This window comes from Entelurus aequoreus, linkage group LG27 (genome assembly GCF_033978785.1).
Source record: "Entelurus aequoreus isolate RoL-2023_Sb linkage group LG27, RoL_Eaeq_v1.1, whole genome shotgun sequence".
Classification (NCBI taxonomy): Eukaryota; Metazoa; Chordata; class Actinopteri; order Syngnathiformes; family Syngnathidae; genus Entelurus; species Entelurus aequoreus.
This window is the reverse complement of record NC_084757.1, coordinates 31,664,557-31,679,416: the sequence shown is the minus strand read 5'-3', so window position 1 is coordinate 31,679,416 and position 14,860 is coordinate 31,664,557. Positions and strand designations below refer to the sequence as shown.

The 14,860-nt window shown below is 38.6% G+C and overlaps 1 protein-coding gene across 2 annotated transcripts in view; it reads left to right on the top strand.

Annotated features, from left to right (window-relative positions):
* The window catches only part of LOC133644688 (zinc finger protein 239-like), a 71,026-nt gene extending 61,007 nt beyond the window's left edge, over nt 1-10,019 (top strand). The window contains exon 2 of one of the 2 annotated variants that reach the window (XM_062039381.1): nt 7,812-10,019. In XM_062039381.1, the coding sequence (XP_061895365.1) occupies nt 7,812-9,055 (1,244 nt within the window). In that variant the 3' untranslated portion in view covers nt 9,056-10,019. The remainder of the gene's footprint in view (nt 1-7,811) is intronic. The other variant, XM_062039379.1, reaches the window with a different exon arrangement.
* The last annotated feature ends 4,841 nt before the right edge of the window (nt 10,020-14,860 follow it).

Here is a 14,860-nt window from a genome sequence, read left to right as displayed (position 1 = left end):
GCTTTAAATGTTTATTTTGTGTGTTGTGTGACATTAACGTTCGAGCAACGTTGAGTTATTGATGTTGCTATTGCTCTGCACTATTTTGAGTGTTACTATTTTTGTGATTGCACATTTGCACATTACATTTTGGGAGTGAACAGAGTTGTTAGAACGCTGGTTTGTAATATATTATTAAAGTTTGACTGACCTATCTGACTGTTTTTTGGACATTCCCTTTAGCGCAGCGTAGGTGCGGCTAATAACACGGGGCGGCTAATAGGTAAACAAAGTTTTGAAATATGCCATTCATTGAAAGTGCGGCTAATAACACGGGGCGGCTTATGGTGCGGAAAATACGGTATTTATTTATTTAAATATGCACCTTATTGCTTTTTTATCCTGCACTACCATGAGCTTATGTAACGAAATTTCGTTCTTATCTGTACTGTAAAGTTCAAATTTGAATGACAATAAAAAGGAAGTCTAAGTCTAATATTGCACCACATATTTTCAATGGGAGACAGGTCTGGACTACAGGCAGGCCAGTCTAGTACCCACACTCTTTTACTATGAAACTACTGTGGCTTGGCATTGTCTTGCTGAAATAAGCAGGGGCGTCCATGATAACATTGCTTGGATAGCAACAAATGTTGCTCCAAAACCTGTATGTACCTTTCAGAATTAATGGTGCCTTCACATATGTGTAAGTTACCTATGCTTTGGTCACTAATAAACCCCCATACCATCACAGATGCTGGCTTTTCAACTTTGCGCCTATAACAGTCTGGATAGTTATTTTCCTCTTTGGTCCGGAGGACACAACGTCCACAGTTTCCAAAAACAATTTGAAATGTGGACTCGTCAGACCCCAGAACACTTTTCCACTTTGCATCAGTCCATCTTAGATGAGCTCGGGCCCAGCGAAGCCGGCAGCGTTTCTGGGTGTTGTTGATAAATGGCTTTCGCGTTGCATAGTAGAGTTTTAACTTGCACTTACAGATGTAGCGACCAACTGTAGTAACTGACAGTGTTTTTTTTAAATGTTCCTGAGCCCATGTGGTGATATCCTTTACACGCTGATGTCGGTTTTTGATGAAGTACCGTCTGAGGGATAGAAGGTAGGTAATATCATGGCTTACATCTCCAGATTCTCTGAACCTTTTGATGGTATTACGGACCGTAGAAGGTGAAATCCATTAATTCCTTGCAATAGCTGGTTGAGAAATGTTGTTCTTATACTGTTCGACAAATTGCTTACACTTTTTTTCACAAAGTGGTGACCCTCGCCCCGTCCTTGTTTGTGAATGACTGAGCATTTCATGGAAGCTGCTTTTATACCCAATCATGGCACCCACCTGTTCCCATTTAGCCTGTTCACCTGTGGGATGTTCCAAGTAAGTGTTTGATGAGCATTCCTTAACTTTCTCCGTCTTTTTTGCCACCTGTGCCAGCTTTTTGGAACATGTTGCAAGCATCAAATTTCAAATGAGCTAATATTTGCAAAAAATAACAAAGTTTTCCATTTCGAACATTAAGTATCTTGTCTTTGCCGTCTATTCAATTGAATATAGGTTGAAAAGGATTTGCAAATTATTGTATTCTGTTTTTATTTACCATTTACACAACGTGACAACTTCACTGGTTTTGGGTTTTGTAGAATGTATAACCATTGAAATATGTCAGGAAAAAAGCAAAAATATATTCATCAGTTGTATATATAGATCACCTAAGTCAAGTATAGAAACATTTGAAGATTGGATCACGGCAAATTACATGGACAATGGTCAAAAAATAATTTTCTTATGTGGTGACTTTAATAATGCCTTATTGAACCGTAACAAGCACAAGTCCATTGATGACTTCATTGATACAATGTACAGCATCAGTTTGTATCCTAAAATCACAAAGCCAAGCAGAATCACAGGACACTTTGCCACGTGTATTGATCATATCTTTACTATTAATGATTTTGATAATAACACTACAAGTGGTCTACTTATAACCGATGTTTGTGATCATCTGCCAGTTTTCGCAATATATGATGGAAACTACAAGAAGAAGAACATGGAAGACAAAAATACATTTTGAAGACTATGCACAGAGAAGAGAATGATTGCAAAAAAAGTGTCCCAATTTTGGACAATGTGTACGATGAAAATGATGTTGATGAAGCATATGAACATTTCTTAAACACGTTCATAATGCTTTATGAAAAACATTGTCCATGAAAACAACTCAGTAGAAAGCAGAGAAAGAACAATCAACCAATGATTAAAATGCTTGTAATAAGAAGAATACATTATATATAAAATGTATAACACAGAGAACTACAGAGACAGAAAATAAGTACAAAAGTATAAAAACAAACTAACTAGCATACTACAAACATGTCAAAAATAGTATTACAGTCAAAAACAGAAACAAAAACAATATGACAGCAACATGGGGCATCCTCAATAGCATTATTAAAACTGGCATTAAGAGGGATTACCCTCAATACTTCTCAGACGGAAACAAAAATAATGACAACATGAAGGAAGTAGTTGAAAGCTTCAATAATTAGTTTGTAAATACTGGACCAAAATTGGAGGAAAGAATTCCAGACACAGTTTCAACTGAGAACTATAACGACACCATAGATAGAAATCCCAACTCAATGTTCCTCAATAATGTGACAAAGGAGGAAATTGTTACAATTGTGAAAAAATGCAAATCTAAGACTTCAATCGATATTAATGGAATTGATATGGAAATGATAAAAAAAAGGTTATTTAAGAGATCTCAGGACCATTGATGTATATCAGTAACCTATCATTTTAAACAGGCAAATTCCCAAATGAAAGGAAAATAGCTACAGTTGCACCAATTTATAAGACTGGAGACAAACACAAACTTACAAATTATAGACCTGTTTCTTTACTTCCACAATTTTCTATAATCAATGAAAAAGTGTTCAATAACAGATTAGAGAGTTCATAAACAAACATAGAATAATCGCTGAGAACCAATATGGATACACAGCTAATATTTCAACTTTTGTGGCTTTTATTGAAATGACAGAAGATATCACAAATGCAATAGATAGTAAAAAAAAAAATTGCAGCAGCATTGTTTATGGATCTAACTAAAGCATTTGACACAATAATAACAATATTTTAATCACAATATTTTAATCCAAAAAATTGAACGGTATGGCATCAGAGGGTTGGTCTTTAACTGGGTTAGAAGTTACTTAACCAACAGGAAACAATACGTGAAGCTGGGCGAACACACATCTACAACACTAAATATACCCTGTGGTGTACGCCAGGGATCAATACTAGGAGCAAAATGGTTCAATCTCTATATAAATGACATTTGTAAAGTTACAAAATATTTAAAGTTAGTATTATTGTTCAGGAGAGAACACACATAAGTTAATACAAATAATAACAGAAGAAATGAACAAATTAAAAAGATGGTTTGACAAAAACAGACTATCTTTGAATCTCAGTAAAACTAAAATAATGATTTTTGATAACAGTAAAAGGGAAAGTCAAACACAAATACAAATAAATGGAATACAAATTGAAAGCGTAAATGAAACCAAATTTCTAGGTATAATGATTGATAATAAAATGAACTGAAAATCTCATATAACAACTATACAACATAATGGTGTGTAATGGCCTGGTGGTTAGAGTGTCTGCCCTGAGATCGGTAGGTTGTGAGTTCAAACCCCGGCCGAGTCATACCAAAGACTATAAAAATGGGACCCATTACCTCCCTGCTTGGCACTCAGCATCAAGGGTTGGAATTGGGGGTTAAATCACCAAAAATGATTCCCGGGCGCCGCATCGCTGCTGCCCACTGCTCCCCTCACCTCCCAGGGGGTGAACAAGGGGATGGGTCAAATGCAGAGGACAAATTTCACCACACCTAGTGTGTGTGTGTGTGACAATCATTGGTACTTTAACTTTAACTTTAAAGTAGCAAGAAACACAGCAATAATGAATAAAGCAAAATATGTTCTGGATCAAAAATCACTTCATATTCTCTACTGCTCACTAGTGTTACCATATCTGAGTTATTGTGCAGAAATATGGGGAAATAACTACAAAAGTACACTTCATTCATTCACCGTGTTACAAAAAAAATCAGATAGAATAATACATCATGTTGGATATAGAGAACATTCAAACCCTTTAATCATTGAATCGAAAATACTGCACAAAGCAAACTACAATCTGCTAGCCAAGAATTCTTCTCAACAAAAGAGGACAAATATAATCTTAGAGAAAAATGTAATTTAAAACATTTGTACGCACGTACAGCACTTAAGACCTGCTGAATTTCCCCCAGGGATCAATAAAGTACTTTCTATTCTATTCTATTATATTCTACTCAGTAAATCAGTATGTGGAATTAAATGATGGAATGTATTAAGCAAAGAAATCAAACAATGTACTAATATAATCCACTTGAAGAAACTCCTCAAATTTAAAGTGTTTACAAAGTACAAAGAAGAAGAACCATGATAAACATTCTGAATTAATTTCATCCATCCATTCATTTTCTAGATACTCTTATTTATCTCCATCCATCCATCCATTTTCTACCGCTTATTCCCTTCGGGGTCGCGGGGGCGCTGGAGCCTATCTCAGCTACAATTGGGCTGAAGGCCCTGGACAAGTCGCCACCTCATCACAGGGCCAACACAGATAGACAGACATATATATATTGTGTATATTGTGAATAATTTGAGAACAGGAAGTGAACACATGTTTTTGTAAACACAAACTCAAATGTAACGCCTCAATTTAAAAAAATTGTATGAAGCATAACAAAGCATCACATTGAGCGATAAATAGAAGTGATATTAATAATTAATATAGAAAACAACACAATGAATAATAAAAAACAAGAGTTCAACATGATCAATAAAAAGCCTGATTAAAAAGGTGTGTCCTTAGCCCTTTTAAAAAAATATTAACGGTCTCTGCAGTCCTGGGGCTCTCTGGCAGGCTGTTCCATAGGTGGGGGCCATAAAAGAATATAGGACCCACTCTTTGACAAATAGCCAAAAACCCATCAATCAAAATGATTTATGACCTCTAAGCCACGCCCCGGCTTCCGGTGTCATCAGTGGGTCACTGACAGTATGATTTGACCGATAAATCCATTAAAGAAGACCATGTATTTTACAGTCTGATACTATCAATCTGATTTGTCAGATGTCAGTTGTTTTGAAAATCTATGAAAGATGTGTCTATGTCATCTCTATATATCTAATATATTTCATTTAACAGGACAGTATGTGAACTATACAACGCCTCTTCATTAATAATAAATAATATATTTTATTTGATATAGCGCTTTAAAGCATAAAAAATTAAAATATAAAACAGTTCAAAGTAATAATATATAATACAAGAAATATAAAAGCAGTACATAGTAAAATACATAATAACACTGGACATTACAAGACACAGAACACTAATCGCAGGTTAAAAGCAGATCTGAAGAGGTGTGTTTTGAGAAGGCTTTTGAAGGTAGGAAGGTCTGAGCAGTCAGGGATGGGTTTGAGAAGAGAGTTCCAGAGGGTGGGAGCAGCGATGGAGAAGGCTCTATTACCCCAGGTCCGGAGCTTGGTTCTGAGTGGTGAGGGGAGGAGGTTGGCATCAGAGGAGCGGAGGCTGCATGAAGGGGTATGGCGGTGAAGCGAGTTGGTGAGGTAGCAGGTGGCCTGGCTGTGGAGGGCTTTGTGGGTGAGGAGGAGGATTTTAAAGTGGATCCGGTGAGGAATGGAGAGCCAGTGGAGTTTCTGAAGGACTGGGGTGATGTGGTAACGGGAGCGGGTGTGGGTGAGCAGGCGGGCGGAAGAGTTTTGAATGTATTGGAGTTTATTGAGGATTTTGCAAGACGAGTCTGGAGGTGATGAAGGCATGGATCAGGGTTTCAGCGGCAGAGAAGGAGTTCTTGTAATGTGGTTGACATGGTGTTCAAAAGAGAGGTTATTGTCGAGAATGACTGAGGTTGCGGATGTGAGTGGATGGGGACAGAGTGGAGTTGTCGACAGAGAGGTGGAAGTTGTGAGCAGTTTTGGTGAGGGATTTGGGGCCGATGATGAGCATGTCAGATTTGTCGCGGTTGAGTTGGAGGAAGTTGGAGTGCATCCATGATTTGATTTCAGTGGGGCAGTCGGTCAGGGTGGAGAGAGTTACGGAGGAGATGGATTTTGTGGAGATGTATAGCTGGACGTCGTCTGCGTAGCAGTGGAATTGGAGGTGATGGCGGATGATTTTACAGAGGGGGACCATGTACAGGATGAAGAGAAGTGGACCAAGCACCGAACCCTGGGGGACACCTTGTGACAGAGGGGCAGTGGAGGAGGTGCAGTTGCTTATACTGATGTATTGTTGTCTGTTAGTGAGATATGAACTTAACCAGGAGAGGGCGGAGCCGGTGATGTTGAGGGATGATTCCAGGCGGGAGAGGAGGGTGGTGTGGCTGATTGGTGACTTTGAGAAGGGCTTTTTCAGTGCTGTGACGTGCGCGGAGGCCGGATTGAAATGGTTCGAACAGATCATTGGAAGTGAGGTGAGTTTTGAGCTGAGTGGCGACGCCACGTTCCAGTATTTTGGACAGGAAGGGAAGGTTGGAGATGGGGCGGAAGTTTTGAGGATGGGAGTCACAGCGGCCAGTTTCTGGGTGTCAGGGACTAAGCCAGAGCTGAAGGAGGAGTTGATGATGTTGATGGTGAGTGGGGAAATGGGTGGGAGACAGTTTTTAACCAGAGTGGATGGGATGGGGTCCAGAGCACAGGTGGAGCTTTTCATGCCCACCATGAGTTTGTTGGAACTCTGAAAAAAATGGAGAGGGTGCTATGTTAGGTGTGTGTGTGTGTGTGTGTGTGTGTGTGTGTGTGTGTGTGTGTGTGTGTGTGTGTGTGTGTGTGTGTGTGTGTGTGTGTGTGTGTGTGTGTGTGTGTGTGTGTGTGTGTGTGTGTGTGTGTGTGTGTTATAAAATTGGGAACAATTTCTCATATTCTTTCTGTTTCTGTAATATTGCAATATGTTCTCGTGAAATTATTACTTTTCTCTGTAAAATGATTACTTTTTATTGCAAAAAGTCATGTAAAAATTCTGACCTTTATCACAATATTGCCAATTGTTTTTGTCGCTCTTGTAAAATAGTGACCTTTTTTGAGTAAAATTACGATTATTATTATAATATTGCCAAAATGTTTAAAGTTTTCTTATAAAATTGTGACTTTTGTCGAGTAAAATTACGACTCTTTTCACGAAATTGCCAAAAGTTAAAGCTTTTCTTGTAAAATTGCGACTGTTATTGAGTAAAATTCCAACTTTTATTGTAGTATTGCACAAATGTTCCGTTTTTCTTGTAAAATTTTGACTTGCGTTGAGTAAAAGTACGACTTTTATTATAATATTGCCAAAATTGTGAAATTGTGACCTTTTTCTTGTGAAATTCCAACTCATTTTTCACAACAAGCTTTTTTATATCTGTATTGTATGTATATATTATTAATGTTGTATGTGTGTGTGTGTGTGTGTGTGTGTGTGTGTGTGTGTGTGTGTGTGTGTGTGTGTGTGTGTGTGTGTGTGTGTGTGTGTGTGTGTGTGTGTGTGTGTGTGTGTGTGTGTGTGTGTGTGTGTGTGTGTGTGTGTGAGAGAGAGAGACCAGGGAAGATAGAATAATGTCTTGTGCTACCATAAGGGTTTGTGTAGGCTCAGTCTTTTCCCTGCATGCCACTTCAGAGTTGAAACAAACACATTAGGAAAAGTCCTGTTTATTTATAATAAAAGTCACTGTAATGTGTCCTGCAGACGTCTGTGAAGAACATCTTCTCTCTGAGCAACAGGAGTGGAGCTTCAGGATGGCGAAGGAGGAGCCACAGCCCCCTTACTTTAAAGAGGAAGACGAGGACCCACTCACCCCCCACTTTAAAGACAAAGAGGAGGTGCCAGAGACCCCATACTTAATAAAGAAAGTGAAGGATCCACTGACCCCCAACATTAAATGGAACAAGGAGGAACCACTGACCCCCCACTTTAAAAAGGAAGAGGAGGCGCCACAGACCTCCCACATTAAAGAAGAGGAGGTGGAACACAGCATCAGTCAGGAGGGAGATCATCTTGAAGGACTGGTGGAGTTCCCAGTGACTGGTGTGCCTGTGAAGAGTGAAGATGATGAGGTCAAAGGTGAAAGTGAGGAGAAGAAAGAGGCGGAGCCTCCAAGCAGCAGCTCAACACAACACATGACAACAGAAGCTGATGGAGACCACTGTGGAGGATCACAAGCAGACAAGCTCTTAGCTCCACTATCAGATAGTGAGGACACAACGTCACACTCTCCTGACACTGATGATGAAGACTCTAAAGATGATAAGACATTTCACACTGACAACACCCACTTGAAATGTTCTCACTGTGACAAAACCTTTAAATACCATTGTCATCTGAAAAGACACACGAGTACACACACTGGAGAAAAACCGTTCACCTGTTCAATCTGTAGTAAAGGTTTTTTAGAGAGTTGCAATTTGAAAGTACACATGAGAACACACACTGGTGAAAAACCTTTTATCTGTTCAATCTGTAGTAAAGGTTTTTCTCACAGTCAGAGTTTGAAAGTACACATGAGAATACACACTGGTGAAAAACTTTTTTCCTGTTTAACCTGTGGTAAAGGTTTTACACAAAGTCAGAGTTTGAAAAAACACATGAAAATACACAGTGGAGAAAAACCTTTTTCTTGTTCCATCTGTGGTAAAGGTTTTACAGAAAGTGAATATTTGAAAGTACACGAGAAAACACACACTCGTGAAAAACCTTTTTCCTGTTCAACCTGTGGTAAAAGTTTTACACGAAGCCAGTGTTTGAAAAGACACAAGAGAACACACACTAGCGAAAAATCACATTCCTGTTCAATCTGCAACAAAAGCTATTGTGACCGATCAAACCTTGTAGTACACATGAGAACACACCCAGGAGAGAAAGTGTTGAGTTGCAGTGTGTGTGGTGAAAGATTCTCTTATAAGTACCAGTGTAAGAAACACAAGTGCTGGTGAGAACAGCAGCAGCAAATGAAACTGCAGGATTTGAAATAAACTAGCAAGACTTTAATTTTGACTTTCTAACAACATCAGCACATAGAACATGTGTGACATTGTTGTTTGTGTAACAATCTTTTTAATATGCTTCTACATTTATAGATTACATATTTTATATAAGTGCTTTTTTCAGTCAAGTACATGCATTAATATGCAAAATTGTGTACTTTTATTAAAAATGGAACAGAACACTTTGAAAAGGTGAGAGTAAACAGTACAATACAGATTTTACACACAATAAACATTTGAATTATTTAGTGAAGTGAATTATATTTATATAGCGCTTTTCTCTAGTGACTCAAAGCGCTTTGCATAGTGAAACCTAATATCTAAGTTACATTTAAACCAGTGTGGGAGGCACTGGGAGCAGGTGGGTAAAGTGTCTTGCCCAAGGACACAACGGCAGTGAGTAGGATGGCGGAAGCGGTAATCGAACCTGGAACCTTCAAGTTACTGGCACGGCCACTCTACCAACCGAGCTATACCGCCCCAATTTTATGTGTGTATATATATTCATAATACAATTTTAGACTTATTCATCATAGTGTTTTTATAGGTGTTTGAAATATTGAAGTATTACATATTTTTATTTCTAATTGTTAATTATATACATATGTACTGGTTCACATCTGAAACATCTTCTGGACCACTTCAGGAATTATTATTTACTTTATACATCATTTGAACAGTTGTCTTTTATACTATTTTAAAATGTGTGATTTTATGAATCATTTGTTGGGTCTCTATGATCCATTTGATTAATTATCTTTATTACTCTATTTTGTAAAATGATGATTGTGTTGTGTATGTTTTATATGTATGTCCCCAGACCTTTATGCAATATAAAAGTGAGAGAAAATGGCTGAATTGTTTGTGGAAGGATGGTATTGTTTTTACAAACTTTCATTTGTGGATAAAAAAAAATCCCCATTATTGTGTTTTAAAAAAATTTTACATTTTTTTTTCTTTTTTGACATCCCCAAAACAATATCAATATCAATCAAAGTTTGGCATATCAGACAAAAGCCAACATTGTACATCATCCCACAGAGATTTACTTTGCATACATTCATAAAATAAACCGTTTAATTTGTTTCCCTATTACAGAACCAACAAGCATTGTCTTCAATTGCAAAACATCTTAAAAATGATTTTAAGTTGTCAAGCCGGGGCTTTTTTTCTTAAATTAACTCCTTTGCGTTTGGAAGAATGGAAACTTTCAAGTTATGAGTATTTTTTTTTGTTCCAGAACAAATACAGTAAAGAAGAAATAGTAAAGAATTAAAAAAAGATGTTATACTGTAATTCAAATATTTTGATTTATATAATAATAATATAATATTGAATTTTTGTAATTATTTTTAATTGCAGGTCGTACTTAATGAAATCTTCAAATAATAAAATACTTTCATCACTCAATAAGTGCATCAGCGACCAAATGCCTTTTTCAAACCATTGCTGTTCAAAGATGGATTTGTTTTTCATTTTAATATAACAACAATTCCATAGTGGAGTATTGTGTGTGATGAAGTTGTGTTTGTAACTTACTTTCCAGTACAACTACACTTGCTGGTAGGGATGGGTACCGTTCACTTTTAATTCCATGTTTTATGTGTTATATATGTAAATATATTGTATGTTTGTATTTTGCCAACATGGTAGAATCACATGATAGGCAGGTTGTATCATGTTTTTCTGTCACCTTAAGGAAATGGCATAAAGTGGAAGATGACAATATAATGTCACTTGGACAATGATGTACAGAACAGAGGAGATTTAGTTCATTTTTATTTTTGGTTTTAGGCGATTCTTTTTTAACCTCTCCATTATCCAGCTATTGATTTCTGGTAGCTGGTTAAAATAATTAATACAGAATGCTTTACTTTAATAAATGTTTCCAGTGATAAACACAATTGGGAACTGACGTTGTCAAGAATCTAACCCATGTCTTTTAGAATAAAAGGCCGATGGACCTGTTCGAGGATTCAGTGCTCTCGCAGCACCCGGATTAGGTCAGGTCAAAAGATGAGGCACTCCTCCCTTGGAGAAGCCAAACTCATCGGTGTTAATTTTCAATTTATCAAGATAAAAAAATCATATCAAAATCAATTTACAGGATGTTATTTATGTAGTTTGCTCATTTTCCTTGACTGGTGCACTAACTTGTGTTTTTTTTTTGTTTTTTTTACATATGTAGCATAATCTACAAAGAGACAAATAATTGCTATCGCGACATCTAGTGGACACATTTAGAACATCAGTTTCTTTAATTCAAAAATTTCGGCTCATTTTTATACTTAGCAAACTCATCCCAGGATAAAACCCAGGCCCGGCCCTAACCAATCTGGCGCCCTAGGCAAGATTTTAGGTGGCGCCCACCCCCCCACATCGGCAGTGAAGTGTATATACTCACAAAAAACCGAATAGTTCTGTCTTTGACCTTTTTTTTTACTTAAAGAAAGCAAATTAACAATCAGAATAGTTAACAAGATAAAAAAAAATGTGAATAAATAAATGAATACAAAAATAAAAAATGAATATCTAACAATCAATTTATTGTCATCATTACAGTGAAATGCTGAATAGCAGAATGCAAAGTAACAGTATAAAATATTATATGAGAATGTTATGTTATTATTATCTTTAACCGAATCACAGCAGTGCTCAAATTAAAAAACAGCATTCCCTCTCATGTAATATTGCTTAATTAACATTAATGATGTGCACTTTAACAACTAGACTTACAACTATACCTAATGTATAAAGGGGTGGAAAAGTGACTATTACCTGCAGGGAAAACATTAGCTAACCAGAAGGCAATAACAATGTAAACAAAAAACACCTGCTTAAAAGATCTAATACAAATGTCTCTGAGGAATATAAGGTGGGAGTACTGTAATTACCTAACGTTACATTATTATTTTCCATAACAATTTAGCCCCCTCCACAATGTTAACCCGACGTTAAAACAGAACTAGCTATTTATTGATTAGCAATTGCCGAATCATGTAACATTAGCTTAATGCTAAAAAGACAGTTTACTATCACATTCTGTAACAGACAAATAATTTCATGTAGGCTAACGTTACCTACCTGCTACCCCTGTCCTTTTCTCGTTTCTCCTCTTCTTTTCTCTTTTTTCTTCCCTGGGCACCTGACAATTTTGGCCGTTTTGACATCTTGTGTTGTTTTTTTGATGAGGTGACGTCCAAAAAGAGTCATGATACGGGAAGGGAGGGGGGGTGTAATGTTGTAACAAATAATATTTCTATTAAATAGGCTTTACTTTGCATTTTAATTAACGTGGGATTATTTTTTGTATTTAGAAATAATAGTACCAACTTTTTTCTTTTTTTTTTCTCCAACATTTGTGGCGCTGGCGTGGCGCCCCCTGATGGACGGCGCCCTTAGCATTTGCCTATACGGCCTATGCCACGGCCCGGCCCTGATAAAACCTGTTCGTGGCCGTACGTTTGACACCCCTGATTTAGTCTCTTCTCACGGCTAGGGCCATCACCTTTGCATACATGGTCCAACTTTATTGCCTCTTCTTCCATGAGAACTAATCCAATCCACACACAAATGTCAGTATTAAAGGGCCCTATGTTATTATGTGCCCAGAGTGAAATAGCTACTTGCTAGCCTGGAGGTTTGCTTTCTCCAAGATGAATATACACATTCACCATATGCAAAACACAATACGACTTCATTCATTCACTCCAACACAGACGAGGGACGTAAATGCACATTTTGTGAATCTGTAACTTTCACACTGGCTTCTGTGATGTAGTGAGTGTCATCCGAGGCCAGAAAGGCGCAGAGAGAGTATAGCCAACAGGGTTTTGGAGTTGGTGTCTAACATGGCCCCCTGTAGTCACATTAAGGGTTTTGTAACCAATCATTTGGGAGACTGTCTGGCCATACTCTCTTTAATTGGTCAAATCCCCTCAGGTGACTACAGAGCACCTTGTTAGACACCGACTCCGAACCCGGGTTGGCCAAACTCTCTCTCTACACGACTCTGGAAAGGAGCACACATCACTGACCTCTAGAGGATGATGCCAGTAAATACACAACATTGTTACTATGTCTTACATTGTTGTATTCATATGTGTTTATTCATCCATCCATCCATCTTTTTCCGCTTATCCGAGGTCTGGTCATGGGGGCAGCAGCCTAAGCGGAGAAGCCCAGACTTTCCTCTCCCCAGCCACTTCGTCCAGCTCCTGCCGGGGGATCCCGAGGTGTTCCCAGGCCAGCCCGGAGACATAGTCTTCCCAACGTGTCCTGGGTCTTCCCCGTGGCCTCCTACCAGTCGGACGTGTCCTAAACACCTCCTTATGCGTTCGGGTGGCATCCTGACTAGGGTTGGGTATCGAGTATCGAGTATCGATTGGAACCGGGACTAACTTTCCGATTCTCCCGGAATTGTTCAAAAGTTTAAATTTCGATTCCTATTTTCGATACCCAGTCTGCCGACCGGAAAAAAATAATAAGTCCGCCGACCGGGAGAAGAAGCCGCTGAACACCAACGAAGAAGCGCCCACCGCCGGAAGTGTTAGCATAGCCGAGCCTATGTAGCCGAACGAGTCAGTCAAGCATGGATAGCGGGCGTTGGCGGACGAAAGTGTGGCTTTATTTTACTAAAAAAATGAAATATCGGCGAAATGTAACACGTGCGACAGGACTGTTTCGTGCTTAGGAGGGTGCACGTCGAACATGATGAAGCACCTCCGAGTTCATGGAGTACAAATAAATGCGTTTCCCGTCTTCGACGCTCTGCACCGACCGTCCTCCTCTGCCTCTTCCTCCGACGCCCAGCCTGGCACCTCGGTGACTGCACTGCAGTCCGAATCCGGTAAGTAAGTAAAACAATATATATGGAATAAATAATGTGTTTTGCGCCAACATTGAGGCAGCTAACAAATTAGCCCGCATATTTTTTCATAGACAATTCACAACCTGCTAGCCAGGCTCCGCGATGTGCTCAGCGTACTCCGTTCACCGTAGCGGCAATGGGGAAGATGTCGGTGCCACAGACGGAAGAGTGCCACAGAAAGGTCACTGCACACAAAGTCAATAGACTGCATCCCTTTTCAGAGGTGGAATCTCCAACATTTAGGTTAGTTAAGCAATAACGTTAGAGCTAAGCTAATTGATAGTGGGCTAAACAGTAACAGCAACATTACATGTTTGTTTATGTTTGCAGGGATATGGTGAAAACTCTCAACCCAAAATACATACCACCTTCCAGGGACTACCTGTCAAACACATTGATCCCGGCATGGTACAAGAAGAATCGGAATCGAGAATCGTCAGGAATCGGAATCGTTCGAATTCAAACGATACCCAACCCTAATCCTGACCAGATGCCCGAACCACCTCATCTGGCTCCTCTATATGTTCATATTAATATATGTTTATATTGTTCACAAAATGAAAATCAAAATCATTTAATGATCTTGAAAACTTTCCCTGTATATACTGGGTGGTGTGATCTATACCAAAATGTACAGTAACGCCCACAAACACTTGCACTTTGTCAGCAAAGTTCTTGTAAAAAAGAAAAGAAAAGAAGAATGTTGCTGAGCTAATGCCCCGCCTATCCTCCCCCGAGCCACTAACGACTTCATCTGGGACACAAAGGACAAGACAAAAAGTGAAATGTATTCATCCTTTCTAACGGCCACTGGGGGGCAGTAGAGGTAACTATTCCAGCAAGGTTTTACAAAGTGTTTTACAAGGTCTGACTCAAATTGCCTA